Below are 16,492 nucleotides of genomic sequence, written 5' to 3'. Positions count from 1 at the left end.
AATTAGGCTAGAGTATAACATCGTTGTTCCTTCCTGTACCCTGTAAAGAGATCAGTCTGTGGTTGGGTGACTGGGTGAAGAGCCTCCATTCTGTACCTCAATTTCTCTGACCACCACCTTCCCTGATCACCACCTCCCCGAGCCACACTGCCCCAACCCACAACTATGGTCTTACAACTGGTACATGTAGTTATCATGATGGGCACATGATTTATTGGCTTCAATACGTTATTATACAGAGCCTGATAGAAACTTGGTGTACAGCCCTACATTCTCATGAGTCCTGTATTTTTTAGAGAAGACATTTGTTCTTGTTCTGTTGAGTATTTCTCCTGGCTCACGGCTGACAATGTCTTGCCATTTTCCCTTAAAATGCTTTAGGCTTATGCCGTTCACCATCAATTGTTTTGTCATCTACCTCTTTCTTCTCCTCTCTTTCTTCTCTCTCTCTCTCTCTCTCTGACTGAGACGCCTATGGCCTATGGCCGGGGAACCCAGGAAGTGAAGAGCTGTTATTGTGTCTGGCAGTGGAACATGGTCATTGTGGTTATTTCAACCATCGACAAGGATCTCATGATGAAATCAGATATCAACAGTTGCCACAGGGCTGTAACCGGGACATTTGCATTCTCAATCGTATCAGCTCAAAGCAAGTCTTTGTGAAGAGTGAACAGCTCACCATAGATAATGAGCCTCTGAACTCATCTGAACTCCCAATTCAAAGCTAAAAGTTCCTAAATTGATCAGAAGCAGTCAGGTTGACCACTGTGTAATGACATCTACCTCAGATATGCTGAGATTGCCTCCTACACTCTTAGAAAAAAGGGTTCCAAAAGGGTTGCACCCATAGGAGAACCCTTTTCAGCTGTACCCATAGGATAACCCTTTTTGGTTCCACATAGACCCCTCTATTGAAAGGGTCCTACATGGAACAAGTCTGGTTCTTCCTTTGGAGCAATTGCCAAATGCCTGAAAGTACCACGTTCATCTGTACAAACAATAGTATAAACACCATGGGACCACGCTGCCATCATACCGCTCAGGAAGGAGACGCGTTCTGTCTCCTAGAGATTAACGTACTTTGGTGTGAAAAGTGCAAATCAATCCAAGAACAACAGCAAAGGACCTTGTGAAGATGCTGGAGGAAATGGGTACAAAAGTATCTATATCCAAAGTAAAACGAGTCCTATATCGACAGAACCTGAAAGTCCACTCAGCAAGGAAGAAGCCACTGCTCCAAACCCACCATAAAAAAGCCAGACTACGGTTTGCAACTGCACATGGGGACAAATATCATACTTTTTGGAGAAATGTCCTCTGGTCTGATGAAACAAAAATAGAACTGTTTGGCCATAATGACCATCGTTATGTTTGGGGGAAAAAGGGGGCTTGCAAGCCGAAGAACACCATCCCAACCGTGAAGTACGGGGTGGCAGCATCATGTCGTGGGGGTGCTTTGCTGCAGGAGGGACTGCTGCACTTCACAAAATAGATGGCATCACAAGGAAGGAAAATGTATATGGATATATTGAAGCAACATCTCAAGACATCAGTCAGCTCGCATTGATGTCCCATCCTGGATGAGCTGCACTACCAAGTTAAAGCTTGGTTGCAAATAGGTCTTCCCAATGGACAATGACCCCAAACATACTTCCAAAGTTGTGGCAAAATGCTCTTTCAGAAGGAATGGGCCAAAATTCACCCAACTTATTGTGGGAAGCTTGTGGAAGGCTATCTGAAACGTTTGACCCAAGTTAAACAATTTAAAGGCAATGCTACCAAATACTAATTGGGTGTATGTAAACTTCTGACCCATGGGGAATGTGATGAAAAAAATAAAAGCTGAAATAATTCTCTCTACTATCATTCTGATATTTCACATTCTTAAAATAAAGTGGTGATCCTAACTGACCTAAGACTATATAATATATTTACTAGGAACTAGGAATATTTACTAGGATTAAATGTCAGGAATTGTGAAAAACTGAGTTTAAATGTACACTGCTCAAAAAAAATAAAGGGAACACTAAAATAACACATCCTAGATCTGAATGAATGAAATATTCTTATTAAATATTTTTTTCTTTACATAGTTGAATGTGCTGACAACAAAATCACACAAAAAGTATCAATGGAAATCAAATGTATCAACCCATGGAGGTCTGGATTTGGAGTGACACTCAAAATTAAAGCGGAAAACCACACTACAGGCTGATCCAACTTTGATGTAATGTCCTTAAAACAAGTCAAAATGAGGCTCAGTAGTGTGTGTGGCCTCCACATGCCTGTATGACCTCCCTACAATGCCTGCTCCTGATGAGGTGGCGGATGGTCTCCTGAGGGATCTCCTCCCAGACCTGGACTAAAGCATCCGCCAACTCCTGGACAGTCTGTGGTGCAACGTGGCGTTGGTGGATGGAGCGAGACATGATGTCCCAGATGTGCTCAATTGGATTCGGGTCTGTGGAACGGGCGGGCCACTCCATAGCATCAATGCCTTCCTCTTGCAGGAACTGCTGACACACTCCAGCCACATGAGGTCTAGCATTGTCTTGCATTAGGAGGAACCCAGGGCCAACCGCACAAGCATATGGTCTCACAAGGGGTCTGAGGATCTCATCTCGGTACCTCGGTCTGATAGCACAGTGGGTCGTCAAGGATTTCGTACTGAGGAAAGTCTTATTTCCTGCTCATGATTGTGCTGTTTGTCATACCGCTCCTGCCATTTCAATGGCATTTGAGAAAATGTTTGAAACTTGGAAACATGAACACACTCCTAGCTCCATTCGAACAACTGACTCGAGAAATAAGATCATAAACTGCGCCTGCAGCAAATGTGATACCCTCTGTCATGGCATTGAAACGCCTGGTCAACAAAACTGCCGACACAGGCTGTAAACCAGCGATTCAGTGGCATTCTCTCTTTACTGTGTCACCACCATGCTCGATGCCATGTACAAGGACCGCTACTTCGATGCAGACAAGAAATGTGAAATGTTACATACACAGCTGGACAAGATGGAAACGGACACAGTGACAGTGCCACCGAGGAAGAGAGGCCACAGACAGACACAGGTGAAACTTCACTGCTGGACATGTATGATGAAATCCTGGTTGAGAATGAAACGACTGAACAAATTAACAACGAAACAGCACAGCAAGTAAGTGAAATAAGTAGGTTTTGATTATGTTTTACTGATAATGGAGACATGCGTAATTGCCAAAATGAAAGTGGAAAACCACACTACAGGCTGATCCAACTTTGATGTAATGTCCTTAAAACAAGTGAAAACGAGGCTCAGTAGTGTGTGTGGCCTCCACGTGCCTGTATGACCTCCCTACAACGCCTGGGCATGCTCCTGATGAGGCGGATGATGGTCTCCTGAGGGATCTCCTCCCAGACCTGGACTAAAGCATCCGCCAACTCTGGGACAGTCTGTGGTGCAACGTGGCGTTTGTGGATGGAGCGAGACATGATGTCCCAGATGTGCTCAATTGGATTTAGGTCTGGGGAACGAGCGGGCCAGTCCATAGCATCAATGCCTTCCTCTTGCAGGAACTTCTGACACACTCCAGCCACATGAGGTCTAGCATTGTTTTGCATTAGGAGAAACCCAGGGCCAACCACACCAGCATATGGTCTCACAAGGTGTCTGAGGATCTCATCTCGGTACCTAATGGCAGTCAGGCTACCTCTGGCGAGCACATGGAGGGCTGTGCGGCCCCCCAAAGAAATGCCACCCCACACCATGACTGACCCACCACCAAACAGGTCATGCTGGAGGATGTTGCAGGCAGCAGAACGTTCTCCACGGCTTCTCCAGACTCTGTCACGTCTGTCACATGCTCAGTGTGAACCTGCTTTCATCTGTGAAGAGCACAGGGCGCCAGTGGCGAATTTGCCACTCTTGGTGTTCTCTGGCAAATGCCAAACGTCCTGCACGGTGTTGGGCTGTAAGCACAACCCCCACCTGTGGACGTCGGGCCCTCATACCACCCTCATGGAGTCTGTTTCTGACCGTTTGAGCAGACACATGCACATTTGTGGCCTGCTGGAGGTCATTTTGCAGGGCTCTGGCAGTGCTCCTCCTTATACAAAGGCGGAGGTAGCGGTCGTGCTGCTGGGTTGTTGCCCTCCTACGGCCTCCTCCACATCTCCTGATGTACTGGCCTGTCTCCTGGTAGCGCCTCCATGCTCTGGACACTACGCTGACAGACACAGCAAACCTTCTTGCCACAGCTCGCATTGATGTCCCATCCTGGATGAGCTGCACTACCTGAGCCACTTGTGTGGGTTGTAGATTCCGTCTCATGCTACCACTAGAGTGAAAGCACTGCCAGCATTCAAAAGTGACCAAAACATCAGCCAGGAAGCATAGGAACTGAGAAGTGGTCTGGTCACCACCTGCAGAACCACTCCTTTATTGGGCGTGTCTTGCTAAATGCCTATAATTTCCACCTGTTGTCTATTCCATTTGCACAACAGCATGTGAAATGTATTGTCAATCAGTGTTGCTTCCTAAGTGGACAGTTTGATTTCACAGAAGAGTGATTGACTCGGAGTTACATTGTGTTGTTTAAGTGTTCCTTTTTTTGAGCAGTGTATTTGGCTAAGGTGTATGTAAACTTTCGACTTCAACTGTATGTCATTCCCATGCCTGTGTGGAAGTGTTTACTGCGTTGTTGTTGTTTTGTGTCGTAGATCCAGGGGGTTTGGGGTATAGCCCCCCCCCCCCCACCCACCTCTCCAGAGAGCTTGGCCCTAGCCCAGTCTCTAATGGGATTAAGGGGGACTAAGGGAGCGGGGAGACGGCTACACCGGGGTAGCATGGATCCTGGCAGGGAGCGATGTGCTGCTTGGCTGGGGGGTACAGGGTCCTGTCTGGGGGTAACACACTGGAGTTGGCAGCCTCACGCGGGCAGCTGGAGGCCCTGCCGGGTGGGGCAACACTAGAGGGGGTAGACTGGCACATCAGAAGAAAAAGGGAGAGGGTGCGCCCCTCTAATACAAATCAAGGAGATTTGGTAATGATATTACATCTGACAGAGAGGGCTTTGTGTCTCATTCAAACGTTCATTCACACCTCAGTCTCCATATTCAGCTCGGCTGGGTGACTTAAAGCGAGATACTTTCTCACCCTCTCATGCAGGCACAAAAGAGAGCTTCTGTTTTCCCCTACAGACGCAGCAACACCGGGACATTTAAACCCCCACACCTGCACACAACCAAATAGATATCATCCAAGTGTAGACCACTAACACATGCACATAAACTCACACGTACAGTGTGAACATAAAGATTAGTCTTGTCATAGAGGATTTTTGGAAAGCAGCTTGCCTATTTAAATGCCAAATTGCTGTGGCGCCTGTGAATCACACCCACAAAACAGCACACAGACACATTAAGACGTTCTAATTTAAGACGATGCTCAATGATCTCTTTGTGCTTTTTATTTTTTTGTGTGGTTTGGGGACTGCTTTTGTAATGTAGACCATTGCGTTTGTGTGCTTGATTATGTGTAAGAATTTCCTGTAAAGCCTCATTCTTTCTTGTAATACATTTTCACCCTCAATCTATCATGATTTGAAGAAATAAAACTCCAATTTGGACTGATGTCACTCAATGTGCCGGTCCCTGGGTCTTAAGATGTGGCCGCTGTTGACTGTTTTAAACTAAAAGCCCAGTGAGTGTTCACTGCTGAACTGCATGTCTCGCTGTTAATCTCTGTTGATCTCTTATTCACTCTCCCTCCCTTCATCTATCTAACTAACGTATGTCTCTTCTCAGGGAGCCCCCGTGCCTCAGCCTCTGCCCTGCACTTCCCCTCCCCCTCCATCATCCAGCAGTCCAGCCCGTACTTCACCCACCCCACCATTCGCTACCACCACCATCCTGGACAGGACCCCCTGAAGGAATTTGTGCAGTTTGTCTGCGCTGATGGTTCGGGACAGCCTGGCGGCCAGGTAAGGTTTGATGTAAGAGAAGAGTTCAGAGGCTGAGTGACACCAACCACTTGTACATTAATATAATCACACATGGGACAACAAAAGATCAATGAAGGCAGTAAGAATAGAATTCCACGAACGTCTAATGTGTGGCCATGCAAACGACACAAACATTACTAAATGAAGTTTAGTGATCGGTGATTATTAACACTGTATAGACATGTACTGTTTTCCTGTGTAAACACCACACTGAGTACAGTACTGAGATAGAGACCACAGGTTTGTTTGTGTTTCATCACTTGCGGACACCATTTGCTGTTAAGTATAGATACAGTATGATAGGAGTGAAACTGTAACAGTGAAAAACATGAAAACCTTTAAGTTATGTAGTATGCAAAGTAAGGAAACAGGGTTGACTTTCTGTTAAATTTTTTAAAAACTTAAACCAATTGCCAAACTGTTGCACCAGTGAGGAGAGAAAGCAAAATACTACTATTGACAATTTCCTGTTGGTCCAGGGTTTTCTGTACTTAATCTTTTTTCCTTGTCCTGTGCTCTTCCAGACCCTAAGGTTCCCTTTTTTCTTTTGCTCCGCCCACCCCCTCAGATTATGTAATCATCAGCACGAAAGCCTACAATCACAGCACATTTCAATCGAGCATACATGTTCTGTCTTCCGTTTTTATTGTAATTATTATTTTGCGTGCTGTTGGTGTCGTGTTTTCTTAGTGGAGTATTTTTCCCATGTTTTGATTTGTTGCCATGTTATGGACAAACCCCACCACCAATTGTGCTCTCACCCCACTCCCACTCACCCCTCCACCATGGACCACCCCAGAACTCCCCTATCAACCCTTGTGGTGATTATTATTTTGTACACCTCCATAAATGACGCAATGCACATACATCATTCGTTTGGCTGTTGTTTCCAACACCCCCACCTCTCCCACCACCCATCTTGGATATTTTTTGGACCTGGTCTCTGGAGCTGCGCTCTCTCATGCCGTGTGCAGGTTGTCACATATCGCCCTCCTGACCCTGTTTGTGTTGTCCGCAGCCAAACGGGAGCGGCCAGAGCAAAATGCCGGGCTCCTTCTTGCTGCCTCCACCTCCCCCAGTGGCCCGCCCAGTGCCCCTCCCCATGTCCGACTCTAAATCCAGCAGCACGCCTCCTGACGGCGGACTGACCTCGCCCACATCTCCGTGTAAGTGACCCCACAGACCAAGTCAGAACCAAACCACCCCCAGCCAGCTCACCTCTCACCTCCTTCACCGTCTGGGATCATACTGACCCTAGAGTTATGACAGAAGCCTGTCACCATTCTCCACTGATGACCCTTTTGTGGTGTCCTCCAGGGCTCTATATTTGGCCCACCCTCTTTCTCTTAGAATGCCCATCCTGAGCCCTGCCTTGAATGACACTAACCCTTCCTCGATACCCCTGTGCCTCTGCCCTCACAGATGTTGACGCAGCAAATTGCCATCCTGGTTTTCCTCCGTTTGTTTTATTTATCTCATATGGCCAGCCCCCGAGATGTCAGTTGAGATCGGAAGTAGTCTAAAATAGAAATAGTTTGATCCATTTCCTTTTTGTCAATTTCACTAGAAAATATCAAAACATGAAAATAATATTTAGAGTTATATTTTACTTTTTAGTTGAATAGATATATATATTTATTTTTTTACTGAGTTGGTGTTGTTTCTTTGAAAGTCAGACAGAGTTACTGAAGGGGTGTGTCCATTAGAAGGGTGTGTCTAGCTATGGGACGTGTCTGCCAAAATGTTTCTCACCTATGACAGGAGGGGCACTGGACGGAGCACTTTTCTTTCTTTATCCTTCTCTTTTTTTATATTTCAGATTTTTGTGTTTTGTTTTATGCATTTCTTTCAACCCCCTCAATCAATGTCTCAAAGTCTTATGTATTTTATCTATGTTACTGATTCTCAAACATGAGGGTTCCAAAAGGGTTCTGCGTCTGTCCCCATAGAAGGACACATTTTGGGTTCCATGTAGAAAATATTTCTACCTGGAACCAAAAGGGCTTCTTCAATGGGTTCTCAGCAGAAGAACCCTTTTTGGTTCTAGATAGCACCTTTTTTTCCTCAAAGTCTACTTAACGCATGTGTATGCTACTAAATAATACAGACTTACACACACTACACACACACTACACACACACTACAGCAACTTTCCAGTATCAGATTCCTGTTAGAAGGGTTTGTAATAACAACCTTCGTGTTGCAGTCTATATTGACATCAAACTGCCCTAAATTTGGGACCAGGATTATAGTTTGGAGAGGTCCGGCTCAGTTCAGTAGCCCTACTCTCTGATGCGTAGGGGGACTTACAGTAACAATTATATGTGTGATGTCAGGTTGAGAGCTTAAAGCAGTATTTTCATTGCAGTATTTTCTGAAATTGTTATGAAGTACAATGCTCCATAATTCATTTTTATTGAACACAGGCTGTGGTTTGACCATTTCTCCTTTCTTTGTCTGTCTGCAGCTTACTCCACGTCAGGGGCCCCAGCTCCCAACAGGTTTGTCAGCATCGGATCACGGGACAACAACTTTCTAAACATCCCGCAGCAGACACAGGTGAGCAAACAGCTTTAGGGCTCGATTCAATCTGTATCGCTGAAGTTTGCGATTGAAATGTCATTTCCGATTGAGTCGACATATGCAGCGTTACCATGACTACAGTCTCCGCTAACTCAGGAACATTGCCTTTACATTTCTATCGTGCTGTAGCACAGCTCTTCAGCGCTACGGATTTAATCAAGCCCTTACTCTCATCAACACTACCAAACTACTGCATTAGCACATTAGCGCTTTCTGCTGCTTTCCACAGTGTGTATGTGCTTCCGTGCGTGTATTCATGTGGTGTGCGTGCATGAATGTGTATTTTTTGTGTGTAGGAAACCTGTCTGTTTTCATTGAGATTATCAGCCCAACTCAGGAAACTTACTTAGGTGAATGGATACATGCCAAAATATTTCTTATTCCCAAACTGCCTAACTACTCCCTAAATCTCACTGGTGTATTTCCCCTCCCTCTCCTCATCCCATGATTTGTTGTGGATGTATGTTTTACCGTGTGTGTGGTTTACCGTGTGTGTTAAACTGACCTCTCACTGTTTATTTGGCCCATCTGGACCCTACCCCTCAGGCAGCGGGCTCTCTCTCTCCACTGCACTGCCTCTCGCTCATATGCCTCCTCCATTACCCACTGCACTTTTCTCATTAGTGTCCAACCACACCCGCCCCGAGCCAGCTCTGCTCCACACTCCTCCCCACCACATGGAAACCATCTGAAGCCCTCTGCTGCTCTCACCCTCCATCCCTACACTCCCTCTATGCTCTCCCTCGGCTCTCTCTCCCTCCTACCGCCCCTCTTCTTCCCTCTCTCTCCAGCTTCGTAACAGGCCCTGTTTGACTAACCCACCCCGCTCATGAGGCTCACCTTACACCACCGTGCCAACTCTACGGCATTTTGTCCCTTCTTTACTCTCTTTCTCAACAAACTCCGAACTATTCACACACATACACACACACACACACACACACTTCCTGTGTAGCCCTCCAGTGCTCTGTGCTATTGAGTATATTGTGTTTACAGTATGGTTTTAGTTTTCACTGGAGAAATGAAATTGTATAGGGAGCTTTAATTGGTTGCATATGTAGCTCAGAAATGACATTGTTAGCATAATGTGCCTTGTGAAAAGTCTGTTTGCTGTGACTGCAGGGCCTGAATAGAACTCTCACTCCCAGAGCAGAGATATTTGGTCTCCAAGTACCCTCTGGTGGCAGCAAGGGAGTTCTACGGCCAGAGGAGAGAGGAAACAGGAGAATGAGGGAGAGGGAGAAAAATAGTGAAAGAGGGGGAGAGGGAGAGTTTCAGCACAGCCCTCAGAAGTCATGTCCCGACTGTCTGGTTGCCTGCAGCAACCAGACATGATGTCATAGCCACTTGAACTTGAGAGGGGATGCTGGGGGAGGAAGGCGTGGGTAAGGAAAGAGGGTGGTCACTACTGCCAAGGATTCCAGAGAGAGTGCTAGAGGGAGATGGATGGAGAGAGAAAGACAGAGATAGTGTAACTGACAGGGGAAGAGTTACAAAGTCCATAGGCTGCTGGGACAGAGCCTGCAGCAAGATGGGGGATGAGGGAGGGCAAGAGGCAGGAGTTGGGGGTATTCAGGCGACCTGTTAGAGTCAAACAAAACAAACGGCACCTCCCCGGAGGCCCAAAGTTTCCAAGGCTCCAGAATGTTGGCCAGTGTTGACTGGTGCCAGATCCCGGCCGGTGACCCAGTTCTGCTCTATTTTCACACTGAGCGGGAGAAACTCAATCTGAATACAGGGAGCGCCAGACATCTCTCCCCCCGCTGCATGTGGACTCAACTGAGTCCAGTAAGGAATAACAACAGCCATTAGCAGCAGAGCCAAACCATACTCCCACAGCATTATAGTACAGTACAGCCATGGACAGTCAGTCAATATAGCTGGGAGTATTTCAATATGACAAGGGGCTGACAACTGTTGACCATTGTTAGTGTGTGGGCCTCTAGTGGTCAATTGTGGAAATTAGTGTTTACTTATTTTAAATGGTACACATTTGAACCTGAACTTAAAACTTATTCAGGATCGGTGGGTCCCCCACGGGATGGATGAGCTAATGTGATTAGCATGAGGTTTTAAGTAAGCTTTCTGCCAATCAGATATGTCTAAATTCTTGTTAATCTAACTACACTGTCCAACTTAGAGTAGCTATTACAGTGAAATAATATCATGCTATTGTTTGAGGAGAGTGCACAGTTATGAACTTGAAAAGTTGTTAATAAACCATTTAGGCACATTTGGGCAGTCTTGTTAAAAAAAAATGAATTGTTCATTGGATCAGTCTAAAACTTTGCACATACACTGCTGCCATCAAGTGGCCAAAATCTAAATTGCGCCTGGGCTGGAATAATACATTATGGCCTTTCTCTTGCATTTCAAAGGTGATGGTACAAAAAAGCTTTTTTCTTTGTATTTTCTTTTACCAGACCTAATGTGTTATATTCTCCTACATTAATTTCACATTTCCACTAACTTCAAGGTGTTTCCTTTCAAATGGTATCAAGAGTATGCATATCCTTGCTTCAATGCCTGAGCTACAGGCAATTGGATTTGGGTATGTCATTGTAAGCGAAAATTGAAAAAAAGGGGCGGATCCTGTTAACAATGTCCTCTTTTTTTTCTATTTAACAGTCTTGGTTCCTCTGACATGACCTGTCTGCAAACCAGCGTCTAGAATCTTTCTTTACAATTGGGAATTGAAACATGGAAAACAGAAAAATAACCCACAGGAAATTGCCCAACGATCCTAATGTCTCACATAAAAAGTAAAGCAACCCAGGAAATCTTAGCATGATACTAGTAGGGAAACTCTGGACCCAATTACCTAAACAGACGGAACCCCCCATTTTTAAGACGGGAGGATCATAGGATTTGGGAGAGGCAGAGGACAAGAAGTCATCTCTCACATCCAGCAAAACACGGCAACACAAAAAGAGGAACCTGAAGAGAAAAAAGGTCACATTCTACTTCGGAACAAGGACACATTGTGCAATGGCTGGGAAAAGCAACTATTCAACAGTCAAAAAAACTGACGTAGGAGTGGGGATTGAAATTGAAGGGAACATCCAATCACTCTCTTGAAGGCACAAAACACGGCATCATTTAAATGCGGTACGCTCCCCACTGTCAAATCACCCACAAAACAAACCCATTAGGTTCCAGTGAAATACGTAGCAGTCCATGCTACTGTGATGTCTCCCTGTCACTCAACACACTGTCAATTCACCAATATTTCCCAGTCTTATAACCATTGACCTAATCAGCCCCACTACTAACAAGACAGAAACCATGCCAAACATATCCTAAAGGTTGCACTACAAGCTGAATTAACACTAATATCATGTCCACTATTACACCTACATGGCATGGGGGGAAAACAGGCTTACCTATGATTGTATTATTATTATTATTATTAGTGAAAGAGAAAAAAAATGGATATGAGAAGTCTCAGCCCACAGTTCAGCAACACAAGGCCTCCACTCTAACCAGCATCCCAGCAGAAGAACCCAAACCCAAGTAAAGCAAAATGCCCAGTTCACTCTTGCAAAACTACAACCGTGACAATAATCAAGTGCTAAGTATATCCACTTTCATTTGAATGATGAATGCCATTTGTAACATATATATATATATATATATATATATATATATATATATATACACACAAACACACACCGGGCCCAAGTGGTGTTATTACGTCTATGACACATGCTATTCACACGTTTCCAGTACACTCTTTTTGCCCCTTGTAGTAGACACAGAACCCAACACACATACTTAGTTAAAAACACAGGCCTCTGCTTTAATATCCTGAACTACACAGCTACAGTAGTAATATTCCCTTTTGCACAGAATTGTTTTATTTTTTGTTTCTTCTCTTATTGGACTTGTCCCTCAATTTGTCAGCTTTATAAAATGTTGTGTTTGAATGACAGCACCTTATTGAGAAAAACAGTGGTTGGGAGCGAGACTTCGAGTGGTATTGCCAGGAAGGGTGATTCAGTCAGTGTTCAATACCATGTAGTGAAACAGTGACATTAGGTTGCTGAGGGCCCAGAGCCCACCTCCCTCCCATCTCCCCGAAGTTGACCCTTTTTGTTTACACTCCCAGACTGCCCCTGTTCCAAGAGCAGAGAGCCACGCTGCGGAGCAAAATAATGATGTGACATATTTCTTCCCATGTTTGGGAAGGAGAGCCTGGGTTGAAGTCAGAGGTCATATTGAGATGGCAGAGTGCTATGGTCGCCTCTTTTCCCTGACACGATCTCAGCTCCCCATCCTATCCAGCCTGTTCATTCTGTTCAGTCAGCCCTTATAGATCAAACTGCCCTAAAGATACCTTACCAGCCAAAAGTTCAACCTTTTGAAATCAAGAGGGACAAATTTAAATGAACACACTTTGCACAGCGGCACTTGACAAACTCGCATGCAAACGTACAGTATAAGTAGCAGTTACAAGCACCCAGCCCAGGCCAGATTGACTGTAAAGGGAAATCTTAATTAACATAGGGCAATCTCTGAGGAAACCTTTTGTTTTTAATCATTCACTTTTTATTTGAATTCCTAACATTACTACGATTCAGTTTGAAAGTGATTTTTTTTATTAAGGAACATCAGCTCAAATCACCAACCTCACAAAATAACTGGACTGCCTGGTCATGTACTTCACTGCAGGGAAACAATGTTGCCAGATGGCAACCATCTCATCAGCTTGATAGAGAACTAGCACTGCTGAATAAGAATTATGATGGCTATGGTGATTTCTTTTCTAATCTATGGAAGTGCCTCTGTCCCATTATGCAATTTGTTAAACGTGAATTCAGGTTATTTTTCTCACATATAAGCTAATAGTGAATGGTGGTGAAATGCTATGTCTGGGGAGAAAAACAGTGACAGCTCACTGAATAATTGCAATCATCTTTATATATATATATACACATATATTTATAGATATATACATTTTTGTTTTTTGCAAAATAAGCTCTGTGGCAGTCTAGTTATTTTTTGAAGCATGGCACAGTGAATTGATGCATCTTAAATATCTGATTAGAGCAAAAGTACCAGTCCCTATACCCACATCTAATAGCATAAAGTGTCCATGGCAAATACTATAGATACATGATTTATATAGCAAACAGTAAAGTGACGTGGTCAAGGGAAATAACAGATTCGATTTTGGTTATTATTTTTTTTTTTGGGGGGGGGGGGGGGGGGGGTATTGTTGTTGAATAAAATGTATGTGTGTTGATTGAGCCATGTGCAATGCCTTGGGTAGATAAATTGTGTTTGTCTGTTAGAGATTGTTTGAGGGTGTCACGAGAAAAGAGAGGCTAAACCCTCTATTTTTTTTGTTTTAAGTCCACTAGCTCCGGGACTCTAAACACGAGGGCAGACAAAAAAAATCCCAGTCTTTGTAAATTGAAAATTAATTTGTATTTTTTTCCTCATTCATTTAAAATGTTTTATTTGTAATGATTTGTTTTCTACATCTGGGAGGGCTGAAGGAACAATTTAGCAAAACAAAAATATATATCACTAAATTAAACAGGTGCTTTTTACAAAATAAAGTACATTCAAACTCTTATACATAAATAGTAATGAACAAAATTAAGTGTTATCATAAAGCACATTTTAGGAAACATGCATTCTATTTCTCTTTTTGTATTTACCAAGGGGGGAGGGGTTCATTATATGAAAAAGTTGTGATAAAGGCATTTTTCTTCAACCTTTATCCCAGAGAACCGTTTTTTTTTTTTTTGTTTGATTAGATGGTTATCCTGACAATGGGATGATGAACTAGTGGAAAAGGCCTGACGTAATGGACATCTGGGCCATGTCAGTATCACCAGAGAACTGACTAAAACATGACCTATTTAACAGATGAATTGCAACTTGCATCCAATTTTCTAAACTGTGGACATGTTTAAAACTGGCCAACCGAAGTAATCAAGTTTGGGACACAGACAAGATCTTCCCCATTTTGGGAGATGCATCAGAAATGGAATCCATTTTTCTAAGTGTTAGCTCAACCACAAAGTGATTAATAGCATTTGGAGAGATGGGAGGTGTAACGCGAAATACATTTTGGTAGATTTAGTTGATTCCTATCTCAAACCCAAACAAGGCGAGGGAGTGTAAGGTATATTTTGAGCACAGCAAGGATGAGAGCAGGATTAATTCAAAGAAGTGAACCCTTCCACTCCCAATCCGCAGTGTAAATGATTCTAAATATTTGTTTGGTGATGTAGTGTTAGAATCAGAGCATCTTAAAGGTTGTCCCTAAAAAGTGCCTTTTGTTCACAGACTCCATCTTGTAATCCTGAGTGCCCGTCTCAAAAAAGTCCCCTCCTTCATATTTCTTCTATATCCTCTCCTTCTTCAAGCTTTTCAAAGCAGTATATATAGTACTAAAGGAAATTGGTGTGATTTAGTTATTTTTATTGTTGAATAATTAAGAAAAGCAAAAAAAATAAAAAATATATGTCTTGCTTCTCTTCCTGTATCTTGTCTTCTGTCTCTCTTGGACACTGGAGTAGTCTGTAGCTGCGTTACCCTCCTTATCCCTCCCCAAACCCCTTTTCTCTGAATTGAGGGGTAAAAAAAAGCTAAACTTTGTCTGAGCAGAATGCAGTTAGCTCACGTTTTTCTTGTTTGTACGCTTCACATTGTATACCATACCGATCTCTTCAGCTTCTCCATTGAACAGTTAATGTAAGTGAACAAGTTACACCGGGTGGGCTCTTGGGGTGTGGCGAGGAGAGGGTCTGTGAGGGCGCCTAGTTTTTCAGTGGGATGTATTTGATGACATATCACAACGTGGAGATAAAATACACATCGGAATATCCCTCTGAATGGGCAAGGGGGCTGCATGGCAACTGGGGTAGAATAGGCAGGTTTGGTTAATTCTTGTTAACCATTTTTTTTTTCCAGATTTGAGTTGCGTATCTCAATGCTACATTGAGACCGTTTAATGATGCACCTTTCTAGAGGTTGTATGAGACCAGCTATTAAAACAAGTGAAAAAGGACCTGAAATGACTAAGCGTTCTTATAACTGAATGGTTCCATCCCACGTAGACTGGCAGGCTCAGATCCACAATCAAGAGAACCGTTACACCCATTTACTAGAACCCCAAATGAACAGTGAGAACAATTACAGACTAAAGTCATATGTAGTAGACAGTTAAAGCACCTTGAAATTCCACCAGCAAAATCAAGAGCAGGCTTGATAGAGGGCCTACTTGTTTCCTACAAGAATATGCATGTTTTTATTGTAAGTGATTGAAGCCAGCAGCAGAATTAGCCTTGACAATTAAAGCGCCCCAGTCGAGAAGCCAGAGTGACAGGTTTCAGTGTGTGCGTTGCTTGGGCAGAACTTTGGTTCCTAGCTATCTTGCCCTGCAGCACCAGAGTTGTCTCTCCCTGGCCACCCGTCGTTTTAATTTTCCTTCAGGTTTGTTTTTAAAAGTGCGTAGGGCCATGTTTAGTGTTGTGTAGAGTGAACCCCCAGCTGGCCTTGCCCTCCACCCCCCTCAGTGCAGCTTCCCTCCCTCAGGAATACACCTCCCAGAGCCCATGGTGAAATGCATGTGTTAATTACAGTTTCTTTTCCATAATAATAAAAACAGTTTGAAAAGAGCAACACTTGAATAAAAGGATGTTTTTGACTGTAACTCACCTGTTTCTGTCTGCTTATTTTCAGATTGCTATTTGATTAGGTAGGTGGTTTGCCTGTGCTGGGGATGAGAACCCTAGAGTTGCATCATGTTATAGAGTGGGGTAAGAGGCCAAAATTAGTTTTACTGTTTATCAGAAAATCTACTTACCGATAATGGAGGGTCAAATCCACAGGAGTAGCACTACTCATTCCCACATGATACTGAAATGCCTGGACTTGAACCGGAGTGTGTATAAATTACATTTCCTGT

General features: G+C 43.8%; 1 protein-coding gene across 16 annotated transcripts in view; it reads left to right on the top strand.

The window, feature by feature from the left end:
* The window catches only part of LOC110486474 (nuclear factor 1 X-type-like), a 183,499-nt gene extending 167,262 nt beyond the window's left edge, over positions 1–16,237 (top strand). For 10 of the 16 annotated variants that reach the window (XM_036941173.1, XM_036941175.1, XM_036941181.1 and 7 more), the window contains 4 exons: positions 5,789–5,964; positions 7,004–7,151; positions 8,453–8,544; positions 11,197–16,237. In XM_036941173.1, coding sequence (XP_036797068.1) covers positions 5,789–5,964; positions 7,004–7,151; positions 8,453–8,544; positions 11,197–11,211 — 431 coding nt within the window. In that variant the 3' untranslated portion in view covers positions 11,212–16,237. Of the gene's footprint in view, positions 1–5,788; positions 5,977–7,003; positions 7,152–8,452; positions 8,545–11,196 lie in introns of all 16 variants that reach the window. The other 6 variants (XM_036941187.1, XM_036941188.1, XM_036941183.1 and 3 more) reach the window with 2 other exon arrangements.
* The last annotated feature ends 255 nt before the right edge of the window (positions 16,238–16,492 follow it).

This window comes from Oncorhynchus mykiss, chromosome 13, assembly GCF_013265735.2.
Source record: "Oncorhynchus mykiss isolate Arlee chromosome 13, USDA_OmykA_1.1, whole genome shotgun sequence".
In the NCBI taxonomy this organism is placed as follows: domain Eukaryota; kingdom Metazoa; phylum Chordata; class Actinopteri; order Salmoniformes; family Salmonidae; genus Oncorhynchus; species Oncorhynchus mykiss.
The sequence above is the reverse complement of the archived record's forward strand: the minus strand, read 5'-3'. Positions and strand labels throughout refer to the sequence as shown.